The 14823-nt window shown below is 44.3% G+C and overlaps 1 protein-coding gene across 1 annotated transcript; it reads right to left on the bottom strand.

The window, feature by feature from the left end:
- Window positions 1-1138: 1138 nt before the first annotated feature.
- LOC307078050 (elongation factor 2b) lies at window positions 1139-8386 on the bottom strand. Its single transcript, XM_079739632.1, has 13 exons — window positions 8288-8386; window positions 6572-6786; window positions 6249-6430; window positions 5421-5632; window positions 5151-5329; window positions 4957-5062; window positions 4428-4680; window positions 4084-4279; window positions 3342-3708; window positions 2666-3019; window positions 2335-2517; window positions 1631-1763; window positions 1139-1479 (listed from the first exon to the last, which is right to left on the bottom strand). The coding sequence occupies exons 1-13, from the start codon at window positions 8288-8290 to the stop codon at window positions 1286-1288; spliced, it is 2577 nt and encodes an 858-aa protein (XP_079595758.1). The 5' UTR covers window positions 8291-8386; the 3' UTR covers window positions 1139-1285.
- Window positions 8387-14823: the final 6437 nt, after the last annotated feature.

The raw sequence follows: 14823 nt of genomic DNA, 5'->3' as shown, positions 1-14823 counted from the left end.
CATTTGAGCCCTGAACTCAAGATAAGCATTTCTGCTGTAGGCCTATGCCAGTGTATAGGAATATTATCATACAAAACGTATGAATACATACAATATTAGCACTCGCAGACCATAGCGTTATTGCCCCACTGAAACAGTTATCAGATTACCGTGTTTTACACACACAGAATTTGCATACAGAGACTTGTTTATATCAGGCCTATATCAAGAATATGTGCAGGTGTTGTGACGTGGTATGCACGGTTCTTCACGATTCTTTGTGAGGGAATATGGAGAGAATAGCATCACTCTCATCATTAACACTCTTGGAAGAGTTTAGTTTGAAAGAGTAGAAGATAAAAGATCTACACAAATTCCTTAAAGACACGTGATCCCTAACTGATGACAGACGCAAACCAATGTATATTTTATCCAACGCTTTCAGTGAAAATATACCCCAGCTAAAATATCAAATTCCTTGCTTTTCTTATAAATAGGTTCAAATAGGAGATCTCGACCTCGGAGCCAAGTCGATGAAACATGAGACGAGATGAAAAGAAAAGATATATAGCTAAATAGTAAAATAAGTGATTTTATTTTGGCTCAAGTTCCTTTTTCGGGATATTGTGGTGCATCCCACCTGTTGGTAATGAATATCATGATGTGGTCTAACAGGCATGGCTGTATTCGGAAAATAACTAATCGATATTCAATAGGGATTAAAGATTTATGGGATAGACTTCTAAACTTCATTTGGGTTTACCACACGTTGATATATTTAACATTAAGCCATTTTGAGTTCACAAGACACCCATTGCTTCGTCAATACTGACCGGTTAGCAAGGAGTTTATCCTGAGGCCATCATTTACGACAAGACAAAAGCCGAAACCTTACCGCCAATGCTGGAGGGGTGCGACTGTAGGGCGAGGCCTGTTGTCTTCATGATAGCGAAATTCAAAGTGACTAGGTTCATTAAGTAGCAAACACAGCCAGTGACTGATGTCCCGTTTCATATATATATGTATAGAATACAACCCCATTGACTTATTAAAATATTCTTGATTAAGCAGGGCAGACATGGATTTAATGAGTTACCATTTATGCATTCATCTGGTTTGCGCAAACACCTCCCCACCACAAAAAGTCTGGACAGAAATGCAATTTTTATTATTCCTTTATTTATGGTTTACCATTTTTTTTTGTGATTTCAATCCATTTGGCAAACAGTGCTCATTATGATTTGTACAGTCCTGCTCCAACATGAAGGTAATTTAATGAAATGGGTCTGGGAATGGTGGCATCCGTTTACATTTTGTCCAGGAAGTTGTCCAGCATGGGGATGCCTTCCTTGATTCCCTTGCGCTTGCGGATGTCGGTGACGACCTGGTAAGGCTTGGTTGTGGCGTCCTTGGGGTCTCCGGGGAGGATCTGCCAATGGTCGAACACGCACTGAGGGAAGGCCTGACCACCGGTGTTGGAGCGCAGGTCAGCAGTGAAACCTGACGGGACACGGGGAAAGAGGTCAAAGACCACCTCAAGACTGTCCTACCGTCGGGACATTACCGGCCCGAATTAAAATGCTGCCGTGACGCCAACGCGTTTGGGATACGGCCAGGCGGTCACGTCAAGGCGTTTCAGGACCGGACTTACCGAACGACTCGTTGACGGGCAGGAAGGCCTTAACAATGAACATCGGGGTTCCCATGACTTGGCACTCCTCGAACACGTGGCCACGTCTCCTGTTCAGCACGCCGTAGATTCCACCAACGACTGCCTCTGGGCACTGAAAGAACCCGCACAGCCAAACGTTAGCACATCCAACTAGCATTAGCAAAACCATGCAACCCTCATCCACCCACCGAAAGTTATCAGAGATAATTATATATAAAGTCAGACGACTTGCTGGTTTTTGCATTTTAGACGTGTATTCTAAACGGCAGCCGTCCATTTTATTCAGTCCTGCCATTTACACCAATTACCCATGGCGACATCTACGATGTCATTTAACATTAATCCGGCTTAAGTGCATTCTTCAATATTAACGATGCACCAGCCCTTCTCGAAGTTCATGATGGCGTCAAACATCGAAGGAAGAAAGGTTCATAATGTCGAACCTTCTTCCAAGCCAATCTACCATGCTCAGAGTCAAGGTTATCATCACTAGACATTCAGGTCAAAGTGAAGAATGGTTTATCTCATCACTTGCAGGAACTTCAGTTGCGTACAGCACCGAGACTGCGCCAGCCAACCGGACGGATGAGCCGTATTTTATTGCAGTCACATAAACGCCAGATATCAGTCAGGCCACGACAGGCCTGGCTTTGAACACTGAAGGAGGTCGAGGAACCCCGTACCTGGATCTCCACGAGGTACACGGGCTCCATGAGTCTGGGCTCAGCCGTTAGCTGGCAAGCGTACAGCACTCGGCGGGCTGTGGGAATGATCTGGCCACCACCACGATGGATCGCGTCAGTATGCAGGGAGACGTCATGGACGTCGTAACGGCAGGCACGCATGTTCTCTTCACAGAGGACACCCTGGGGAAGGCAGCACAACGTTACACACCTACAACATGCATTTCGGGACACTTCCGATGTAGAGCGGTTTACACTAAAAAGACAGGTCTACCAAGTGTGTGGTTGTTATGTGCAGCCCAACCATAGCATTTAAAAAAATAAAACAAACCTCCTTGGAGGCCCACTGGAAGCCGGCGACCACGCTGTCCTTGATCTCGTTCAGGTACTGCACTCCCTTGGTGACGTCCACCAACAGGTTGGGGCCGGTTCCGTCGGGTCCGAAGCACCAGATCTTACGGGCCTCGCCTGCGTCCCACTCGTATTTTTCTACCAGGTAGCGGGCGCGGGCCTTGAGCTCCTGGCGGGGAGTCACTTCTCCCTTCTCGATGTCCTCGGCCAGGCCGTCTTGGAAGGGGCGAGCCTTCATGAAGAGACGGTTGTGCTTGTTGGGCGACTTGGACAGACACATGATAGAGGACTCCTCGCTCACGGTCTCTCTGTAGGACACAACGGGGTCGGATTTCTGCAACAAACAAACGAAAAACACAATAAATTAGAATGAACTCACAAGACAGGTTAAATCCTGCATTTCCAAATTCGATCTTTAATCCAATTTCAATAAAAGTTGTACAGCCCTGGAGTACAGGCCGTATATCTATGAGCCCGGCCCGGCCTGATCCCTGTCCACTTTACTATTTTTGTATCTCAGTATGTTTTTATTGATATTAATAGTTTATACTAAGCTAAACAAATTCTAGGGTTTTAGGTAGCACACCGAGACCCGAGTACTGCAGTTCGTTTTTCATGTGAATGTTAAATGACAAGTGAAGCATCCTTGACTTTACCTTGAGGGGCACACAGGCGTGATCCTCCTCCAGATCCTTCAGGCAGATCTCAAGATGGAGCTCTCCGGCTCCAGCCACGATGTGCTCTCCGGACTCCTCAATGATGCACTGCACCATGGGGTCGGACTTGGCCAGACGCTTGAGGCCTTCCACCAGCTTGGGAAGGTCGGCGGGGTTCTTGGCCTCCACCGCCACCCTCACCACGGGGGACACGCTGAACTTCATCACCCTCATGTTGTGGGCCGCCTCGAAGGTGGTGATGGTGCCGGTCTTGACGAGGTACTGATCCACTCCGACCAGGCCGACGATGTTACCGCATGGCACGTCCTCGATGGGCTCGGTGTAACGCCCCATCATGAGAATGGTCCTGGAAAAATTAATTGGCCCAATGAAACACGACGTTGAAAAAAATATATAAAATAAAAATCATACAGCAAAAAAAAAAGAATAGTGCTGCAGGGAAGATTTAAGAGCCATAATTTAATTTGTACTACTTATTAATGGCCATTGGTGAGCTAAATGCGCGATGAGATCATCGTTTCAGTGCATGCCTCCATGGGGGCCTATTTTGATAACTCCTGGCTAAGATAGACATCGTGCATGTTCAATGAAAATACACCACCTCTCAATGACTGGACGGACGTAGCAGAGCAGACGTTTCCTCATAGTTCACAGTAAGAAAATCAAGCTGTTCCACTAGACGCTTGAAAATACTTTTAGACAACAAAAAACGAGTCCATACCTCTGGATCTGTTTGGTGTAGAGATCCTCCTTCTTTCCAGGGGTGTAGTTGGGTCCCATGATGCGAACCTTCAAGCCAGTGGAGACTGTGCCAGAGAAGACACGCCCAAAGGCATAGAAGCGTCCCTTATCGGTGGTGGGCACCATCTTGGAGATGTACATCATCAAGGGAGCGCTGGAGTCACAGTTCTTGATACCTAAGGGAGGGAAAAGTCTACCGTCAAGCCAGCTACAAGACCACAACAAACTACAACTCTGAAGTCCCTCTGCAATTACGGGAGAACACCATTAAGTGAAGCATTGGGTCAGAGCGTTGAGATTTTTAAAAACGGTCCCTCTTCTCACCCATGGCGGCCTCATCATCTCCAGGTCCTTCATAGAGCAGCTCACAGCGGTACTTCTGGGCGGTGACGGGGGAGGGCAGGTGGATGGCAATCATCTGAAGCAGAGCCTCCCCGGCTGGCAGCCAGCGACGCATCACGGCCTTCAGCAACGGCTTGCCCTCCTTGTCCTTGTCTTCGTTGTCAAGCTTGACGTCGAGTTTCTCCAACATGGCGGCTGCCTCTTCCTTCTTGAAGTTCATGATGGCATCGAACATCTATGGAGGAGAGGATCATGAGGTTGAAAGCCAGACACTGTGATCGCAACCACGTTATTCCAAGACGGTGTACCACGCTCAGAGTCAAAGGTTATCATCACTAGACAATCAGGTCAAAGTGAAGAATGGTTTTATCTCATCACTTGCAGGAATTCAGTTGCATATTTACAGCACTAAGACTACGTCAAATAAAACTTGGGGGGGGGGGGGGGGGGGGGGGGGCATCTTACGCAACAGCATAACAAGGCGAATTTTCTTACTAATGAATGTCATCACCTTGTAGATGGGGTCCAAGATGAGGTGGACGAAGGTACGGGACAGAGTGGTGTTCTTGGACCCGGCACTGGTCTTGGTGAACTTGTTGGTCTCAGGGTCAAAGAACCTTGAAAATAACGGGTGCATCAGGTAAAGCTTTTTGTCAAACTAGGGACATGACTAGATCTCGGCTAAGGGTCCCAGCGAGGATTTACCTTTCACCCCACAGTTTCTTCATCATGGCCTCGACCTTCTTGCATCGCTCCTCTGGGCTGAGGGTCAGCTCTCCCTTGGCGGCATACTTGGCGATGAACTTCTCTGCAAACTGCTTGAGGGTGAAGGCCCAACCGTGAAGTCCTGAGCCGAAGCCAACGGTACCAATCACTGGATCGATCTGTGAGGGGGTTCATATCGTTTTAGACTTAGACATTGTAATATTAGCCAAGATAAGGTTAAAAAAAAAAAAAAAGATGCCCAAGACTCACGAAGATGAGGCCCATGGGGCCACCGTCGTCTTCTCCGTAGGTGGAGATGATGACATTGACGGACTCAATGATACGCTGGAAGGTCTGGTAAAGCCTCTCAGGCTCCAGCTGCAGCTCCAGCAGAGCACGGTCCATCTTGTTCATCATCAGCACTGGCTTGATGCGCTCAGCAATGGCCTGACGCAGCACGGTTTCAGTCTGCACACAGACGCCTGTAAGAGAAAGTGGAGATTAAGGTCCTGACTTTACCAGTAGGGTACGGTGTGCTGGGCTATACCAGTTTAGTTACCTCATGCTAAAACCCTGTAACAATGGTAAAAATCGGTCCATTTCGGACATAAACTCTGTCCATACACGCCTGAAAAGTAATTTCATGGTAACTTTGGCGCTAGCACAGCCCGTTATGAATCTGTTGTTATTCATGCTGTAACCGCAAGTAATTCTCAAACCGGTTTGAAAAATGTCTCAAAGCCCTTTTAACTAATAACAGAAGAACATGCACAATTCATATCAACCCTGATGTATATGATCAGTGGTCTTTGCCAATTGCTTTTTTTTGTCTCTTTTGTCTTCCTGGCACAAAAGCAATGCCGATGTTAAGGGCTGGTATGTACAGGTACACAAAACTTTTGTTATATAGTAAGTAGTCAGCGATGCTTTGTCTTTCTGGTGAAAAGAAGAGCTGATCTAGCTACCATAGACAATGAGAGGATCTCATCTTCATCCCTGGTTCCCCACAACTTGTTTGGTTTTTAATACAACCAATTCAAACACTTAAAATAAACACACGATAATCCTTTTGCGGCATTAACGCCCATTTTTTCTTACCGGACACACAGTCCACCACGACCAGGGCGCCATCAGTGACACGGAGAGCAGCAGTCACCTCAGAGGAGAAGTCAACGTGCCCAGGGGAATCAATGAGATTGATCAGAAAGCCATTGCCATTGATGCCTTGCTTGATGAAGGCAGTGTCGTTTTCGTTCAGCTCGTAGAAGAGAGAGATGGCGCTGCAGCAGGAAGAGAAGTAAAGTATTAACCGTATGCTTTGGAGGACAGAACCAGAGTAACGTGTACAGGACTACGTCATCCATAATTTACAACAGAGCAGCACCATGACGACACAAGGGGGGGGAAGTAAGGACACTCACGTGGACTTGATGGTGATGCAACGCTCCTGTTCATCTTTGCGGGTGTCCGTGAAACGGGTCTCGCCAGCACGTGATGAGGCGATGATACCAGCCTTGGACACCAGTGAGTCGGTCAAGGTGGACTTTCCATGGTCAACGTGCGCAATGACGGACATGTTCCTGATGTTTGCCTTTTTGTCCATGATGGCACGGATCTGGTCTATTGTAAAGTTCACCTGTTGGAATTAGATTTGGATTAGCAGGAGAAATGGGTTTGTAATTCGTGTTCAATATTCATATTCAGAGATCATTGACCCGTTCCAGAGTACCACTACTATATTCACCTACTATCAGGTAAAGGGTGCTGCCAAATTACAGGCTCCTCAAAGCTGACTCCTCTGTTGTACATATTGAATACTCTGCGTTTGGGCATTACTCAGCTTGAATCCAGTAGTCCAACTATGCTATAGCATTAACTTCTGGGGGGGGGGGGGGGGGGGGGGGGGGGACACAACAATCCTAATTTCCTGTTTAGGATATTCTAAGAAAAATGAACTCATTCGTGCATGAATATCATTCGCAAATGTACACAGTTGCCAGTCTACACGACGTTGATTTCAAACATTTAGAAACACATAACAGTAGACGGCGGGACGGGTTTGTGTTCACCCATTACGCGCCCAGAGCCTCGCCTGTGCCGACATGATTGGCTGAGATAAATATGAAGCGAATACAAGCGATCCGCCCCGTTCTTCCAGATTGGAGTCCGCCTGCCATGCATGAGACTTGGGCATATCTGACGCAGCACTCCTAGAAAGATGTCAGGACTCGAAGCTTCTACTGCCAACGACAATTGGGGCCAACTACGCAGCGAAAAATATAAACGCCATCTCATTGCACCAAACACCGGCACTTAACATTCAGGCCATCACGCAGAATCCGCATTTAGTCGCAGTTGGCACACAGGCCTCAAAAAGGGCGTTAGGCATGCGCCATGTATATTTTGCTACGAGGTAGTAGGAAGCGTTTGGAAAAATGACAACCACTGGTCATTCGTGTGGTTTACAAGTTGATAACGGATCGATGCCAAGTAACGTGCTGATGGGGACAGGGACGTGTGTGTGTGTGGGGGGGGGGGGGGGACACAGGAGCCAGCAGCCCGGCCTCAACCCGAGCCGGCAAGACGTCATGAATAGGCCACGTGTACAGAGCTGGAGCCAAAGGCTAACATCGAGCGGTCTCTTTTTGTACCAACACGCCATTAGATCTTTGAAAGCCAGTGTGTGGCTGGCTTTTAGGGGCAACCCCGTTTATTCCCCATTGGTATGACGCAGGGGATACAGAATTCGGGGGTTTAACGTCCGTTGAAATTGAGCTGTGCTGCGACAACCAAGGCTAGACACAACCTGGCACCCGGTAACGTCGTCATGGCCCGAGACAACAATTTATCAAAATCCCAGCTGTTTAGATCAAATCTGAGATAACATGTATATGACTAGTCATAAGACAATCATACGTAGACACAACTGGCTAGGCAAAGTTCTCATTTTCTAAAAGTTCTAACAATAACCAAAATTCAAAATGGTGGCCATTTTGATATACGCAGCGTTCATAGCGGAAACAATAAGGACCCTGGACCCGTTTAAAAGCCCAACATAACACGTCAAGAGTGTCAGTCACGGTAGCACATAACCAGAAAGAAACCAAAAGATGTATAAAATGATTGTTGGAACGTACCATTTTGACGGATGGCGTTGGATTCACTCAGTTGAGGGAAGAATCCTTTATTACACTGCCCACCTCACGAAGGCACAGGCAGGGAAGAGACCGCTGACGTCAACAACGCCGTTTATATACCGGCGCCGTGATCGTGCGCGTGGTTACGTGGGGGTATTGTCAGAATGACTTGCTTCAGGACTCGGATCACGGTCACCCACCAACTCAGCACACAAACTTTAATGGGGCATGACAAGCATTTATTCACTGCAATATTATTATTGTTATTATACATTATATCGATTCAATATATATATATATATATGATTGATACATTAGTAGAATAAGAATGTTTATAAATTCTGGTTTGAATACATTGCTATTCCATTTCCTCACTAGCTGGAAGTGCGTAGAAGCCCAACATCTGCCCTGCCACCCGTGACCCGAAACAGGGTTCATTTTATTTGGAAAAAAGCTGATGCAGAGCGATGCAGTGACGTGGAATCTCAACGCACATTTCGGTGAAAATTCGCATCACTTGGATGCCAAAAAATGAAAATGCTTGTCCTAGATCAGCAGTTGTGTAGTACCACTTGTGACTAGGCCTATATCAACATAACGTAAATTGAGCTTCTATTTTGAGAATGTGGTTCACTTTGATGTTTGGTCATGATTGCCCTCCTGAATCGACAGCTATAGTGGCCTACTACCCTTGTTTATAATAAAACAAATGTTTTCAATAGTGAAAAACATGAGGGGTTTAGGCTTATCCAATTCTCTTTTACGTGATCGGCTATATTTAATTAGAACGATACGCGGCACAATGGAGCTTAATTGATGGACTGATCTCACAGAGGCAGCATGTATACAGGTTTAGCCTAATCCTGATTTTTTTTTTATTATAAACGACTAAACAAGACAATATCAATGAAACAAATAAAGAATGAAAAAGGGGTGAGGATTACATAACATAGGGAGGAGGGATACATTTTAAGATTGTACAATTCTTTACTGAACGTAGTTACTTCTATCCTGGAGACTGCCTTTGTTGAGGCTGCTCTATTGCCTTTGACTAATGGTCTTTGTTGTATGTCCTTTTACAGAAGTAGCCGATGTATAAGGCTATTTTACAAACATGGTATTTAAATCAAGCAATGTAAACAGTAAGATAATGGGGTGATTTTCCAATTTTATCATTCCAGCAATGAGAGGAAACTATGAAGCCTGAAACACCACCCACCATATTATAGAGGTTATTGTTTTGGTTTATGAGTAACAATGAACAATTATTTGTATCTCCTATCTATCTCTATCTATCTATCTATCTAGACTACTGCCACATGCGCACTCGGTGGAGTATCAATGCACCGCTAGCTAAACGTGTGTATCCCCGTCACGTCATGAAGGCAGGTGAAAAACCTGGGTGCATGCTGTTATAACTCCAATAGATGGCGCTATAACATTGTTTCCTATATCTAAAGATATTCCATGTTGAAAGATACTATAGAACCATACACCCTATTATACAACAGGAACAAAACCCAGGAGAACCATATTAGGATACTCACATTCTGTACAAACTCATGTAATATTACAGTGATTTATACACTGACGTTGGCCTATGGTGGAGCCTAGGTATGTATAGTTTACAAAATCCAATCGGATTATAAACATGTCCACAAAGGGGCTCTTTCTCCTTTGAGTTTATCAATCCCACCAGAACATAATAATATTATCTGCTTTATAATCGATTCTTATGTCACCTTCAACAATATCAAACGGTATGGAATCCGGAGGGTATTATCAGGCTCATCTCAGGGGTAAAATAAACAGATGAAAAATGACAGGCAGGTCCTGTACATATTGTTGCTTCTCATTTTGTACACATTATGAATGCTTGATTGTGATCTAAAAAGAAGGTAAGACAGGGATTGAGGTTTCATTTCTGCCCGTTTCACATGAAGGTTGCATGTTGTTTATGGGGACACTATGGATGTTATGTGTTACTGTCTGTCCGATTTTTCTGGAATCAGGGAACCTGTGGGAAACAGGTGTTTTCTTTATCCATAAAATATAATATTTCAATCACATCCGCCAGCCCTGAAGCGGGGAACCTCAACATAGCTGAAGATATCAGAATGTATGACGCACCAGCCTTTGTATTGACGTAAATAGATGAATGCACAATATCACAATACGTGTTTGTGGCCTTGCACATATTCTTGCCACAATCCACCCACCATCCCAGTGAAGAGAAAATGTCATTTAAAGGTAAGTGACAAATTTTGACGAATACCAAGGAAAATGAAAAAATATACAATTAATCAGAAAAAGTCTGACTTAAGCTTACTTTTATGACAAAGGAAAACCTATGGTTACCCAATCCTGGCAGTTTTTCGGTGTTTATAATAGTCATAATAATTGTATACATTTTACACTTCAAACTATCATTTTAGTAAGGACACTAGGTACGATGCTAAGATTTCATAACAGTTCTTGATAGAGAAGTGCCTTTACTGTCATAATCTTCATTCAGTGTTTGTGATGGTCATCCTACTTCCCCCCCCCCCCCCCCCCCCCCACACACACACACACACACACATTTTCTGTAACATGCACGCATATATATCCTGTATTATTTAATGCATGAACATGAACATGTTATATATGAACACAATATTCTGAGTAAGAATGCATTCACAGTATAGCAAGAATCCTAAAACTCCTATCTGAGCCCCCCCCCTGTAAGGTATGTGGGGATGCCCGCCAGCAGTCAGTCCAAGAGGCATCATCTAACCCCAACATCAGATAAGGCAAACAGCAAACCTTCACTGTCAAAAACATATTCTCTGAACATCCCAAAAGCAATCAATACTCAGACATAAAAAGGTAAGAAATCTGGTATCTGTGACTGAAGCAGTCACACAAGTGATGACATTTAATACATATGCCTTCAAGCAGAAAGAACACTCATGGCGCTTTAGATACCATCTAAAGTACAACAAATACAACGTAAAAGAAAAATCATTTCAAAGAGAAAAGTTAAAGCAGATAAAATAATGAATATGCCATTGCAGACATATATTGTTATAAAAAGCTCTGCCAAGCAGAAACTTATCAACCCCTGAATTAAAAGTACATAGTAAGTGTGTGTTTATAGCATCGAGTCATCAGCTGAAGGGTTTTCCATGAGCTAGCCTGGAGACCCTCCAGATCACCTGACTTCACATTCTATTACATCAGATCAGACTGGGCCTCTGGCCACCACCAGCGACCTCAGACAGACAGAATCCTTCAGTCTGTCAGGGTGGGAAAGTGTGCTGTTCAGTGGGTACACAGGATAAAGCGAATGGCGAAAACCAATTTCCCGCTAACAAGCTCTGCTAGTGCATCCTCTTGTTCTGGTTAAGTAGTTGTCATTGAGTTTATTTCTGCCATCTGGCTGTGTTTACTCTACCAATGTTAACTCTACCATTCGTTGCTTCAGGAGACACCATTACTGTTTTTCGTCATCTACGACGAAAGACTAAAGTTGTAGTTTAGGACTTAAACTACCCTAATTGGCCTGTTTAAGTCCTAAACTACGACAAGTCCCCGATAGACCCTGATTTTCCTGTTCAAGCCCTGAACTACGACGCACTGCCCGATAGTCCCTGATTGGCCTGTTTAAGTCATAAACTAAGACACAGTCCCCGATTGGCCAGTTTAAGTCCTGAAATACGACAGCGTGCCTGATTGGTCTGTTTAGGTCATAAACTACGACCCAGTCCCTGAATGGCCTTTTGAAGTCATAAACTACGACACCGTCTGTGATTGGCCCCGATTACATTATAATTTCTGGAAATCGATGCTGGCGTCAAGAGGGCCAGACAGAAGTCGAAGGTGAGGTCATGTGATCAGGATGGCCCCCAGGCTAGGCATGTGCAGCATGAAAAATAAAAGCTTCCTGTTGCTCGGTTGGGACCCTGGGAACTAGAATCAGACGCCCGGTGGCTCTAGAGTGTTCATAACACAGAAGCAGATCAGAGGTGTGAAGGGTGAGGAGATGCCCCCTGGAAATGCCTGTCCATCAACTCTTATATGAAGCCCTTCATTGGTTCAACTGTTCTGAACAACAAAAGTACATGGAAAGATCACACAACAAAGGGAAGAGTCACGGAAAATAAACAAACCTGGAAAGTTTTATTAAAAGTATCCCCAAAAATTATTAAACATATTCAATAGAACTGCATTCGTAACATTATACATACTCATAGTGTTCTTAGTTCTTCGACATTGCTTAGAGAAAAATCTGCATTATCAAAATGAAATGGGACAAATTGAGCTTAATGTGAGTAATTGTGTCGACATGCTGGTGTCAAAAACAGGAAAATGTCCTTTGAAAAAAAAAGTTGATGGAATGATTTGATGAATCCAACGAGACTAATGCATGCAAACACAAGGAAACAACAAACGCTGTCGCTAATTGAATCACGTGTGACAGTGATTAGGATACCCTATTACCCATACTATCCGAAAACGGTTTGATATCAAGTATATAGGCAAGACGGGCCAGGAGTGGCTGGACACAATGATTGACAGCAGGAAATGACAGGCCACCCCTGGCTGAGTAATTGAATATGGATTGAAATGACATGAGACTTTCTTAAGAGGACAGGTCTCGTCCCACACCAAACTGCAGGACAGGGTGTCTTGTCAATCAAGGCCAGGAGGAAACAATCTTGTTTCTGTTCTTCTGTTTTATTTTGCCGTTGGGTGTTCTTCGGGTATGGCTGTGCTCTCATTTTAGTAGCAGTGTATACGAGGAATGGGTGCTGAATTTACAGGACGGCTTTATTCAAATATTAATCTCAAGATGGTATCGGTCACCCTTAAAAAGGTGATTCCAAATCTAAATGGGTTGTACCTGTAAAAGGTTTGATAAATAAAAGTTCTTTCATTTCATACGTTTGTCGTCAGATCCATGGGATTTTGACCAAAGAAGAAGCCGATAACTCTTCTCCCATTTCTGCAGGGCAGAAGTGGGACATCCAGGTTCATTCAAGTGTTTCTCAGAATCTTGGATTATCCCTCTGGCATTGGTCTGGGGTGGCAAAATTTCACCCATTTTCTCATCAAGAAGTACAGATACTTCTTTACTTGCAGTGTCTCCCCACTGAGAACAGGACTGATACCCTGCCCATCTTCCAGTGCAGAGGGAAAACTTATCTGTTCAGACATGATCTTTGCCCACAACAAAATAACAAAAGCAAAACAATGTAGCACTTAAAGCAGTTTGATGAATTGTATGTAGTTGCATGATTTTTGACCTTTTTGGGTTGTGTCGTCATTGTTTAATGCACTAATTGTAAGTTGCTTTGGACAAAAGCTTCAGCTAACTGAAAGCAATGTATGTATTCTGAAATAATATTTCTGATTGAACGGCAGCAGACTGGAACTGATTGAAACACGGCTGGGGAAATCATAGGGAAATGACAAGAGGCGTGGGTCTGATATAGAGGAGCGGAGAAGGCGAAAGGCCAAGCGTATTTTAGTTGATACATTTCTCACTTTTTATTGAGTGAACCTTTTATTGTGACCTTCATGTTTTCAACATCATCAGCTCTGCAGTGTCACATTTCTTTATAAAACCACCAAGACTCTGTGACATGCACTGACTTTCCTACTCATTGAATTAAATGTGATCAAAGTACCAACCCTTACCCAAGGGAGGCACAAAGCCTTGGTGAATCCAGAGAGAAACAGCTTTTCCGAAAATGTATTCATAAGGTAAAGCCTCTTCTTATGGGTGAGGCTGTGTTTGCAGCATCATGCACGGTTGTAGACCACAGGTGTTAATCACTGCCTGGGCCAGAAATAGGTTAGCCATGTCACATAGGGAAACTGCCCACAAATCCACCCTGACCTGTGTGTTTCAGTAGAAACAGATACACATTGGTGTGTATCGGTGCAATAAATCGATCCAATATATTTCAGACATTGGCCTGAGAGTTTGTTTAAGTCTATAACATCCTATAAGATATGAACAACAAAAATCTTTCCATATGTGCTTGTGGAGGGTTTGAATCCAGCCGTGAAGATCAAGGAGCATGCTTTGATGTGGCCATGTTGCCTTACCCTTCAACACCAAGGAAAGGTCTTCCAACGTTTTGCTCACAATGGCAATAACAAAATAAAACTCATTCACTAACCACTTTCCACCCCTGAGGGGAAGCAAAAGAGAGATGTGTTTCAAACAGACATCGAGACAGTTATGTGTTGATTTTCTCTCCTTTCTGTTGTGGTGGGATGGCTGTTTTGAAGAGAAATCGCCCCCTTCAAACACCAACATGTTGGCTACATGTTGATCTCTAAGAAAAGTCATCTAGCACTGACTTTCGTTGTCCTCTGAGGTCTATTTGTGGCCACAATCAAAGCATCCAACGCAATCAATATAGCTCCAGAGAAAGATAAAAAAGGACAGATTATGTTATCGTTCCCTGCTGCTACAGGGGAATATAAACCCGCTTGTGTTGTGTGTGTATTCATCAAGGGCGCTATGAAAACTTGTGTTGCAA

Source organism: Pollachius pollachius, assembly GCF_949987615.1.
Source record: "Pollachius pollachius genome assembly, chromosome: 7".
NCBI classification, from domain to species: domain Eukaryota; kingdom Metazoa; phylum Chordata; class Actinopteri; order Gadiformes; family Gadidae; genus Pollachius; species Pollachius pollachius.
The sequence above is the reverse complement of the archived record's forward strand: the minus strand, read 5'-3'. Positions and strand labels throughout refer to the sequence as shown.

Excerpts from the sequence above, each read along its gene's own strand:
- LOC307078050 (XM_079739632.1), bottom strand. Across the intron at positions 6,431-6,571 it reads TGCATCACCATCAAGTCCAC|CGCCATCTCTCTCTTCTACG; the intron begins GTGAGTGTCCTT and ends TTCCTGCTGCAG. Across the intron at positions 3,709-4,083 it reads TACACCAAACAGATCCAGAG|GACCATTCTCATGATGGGGC; the intron begins GTATGGACTCGT and ends TAATTTTTCCAG.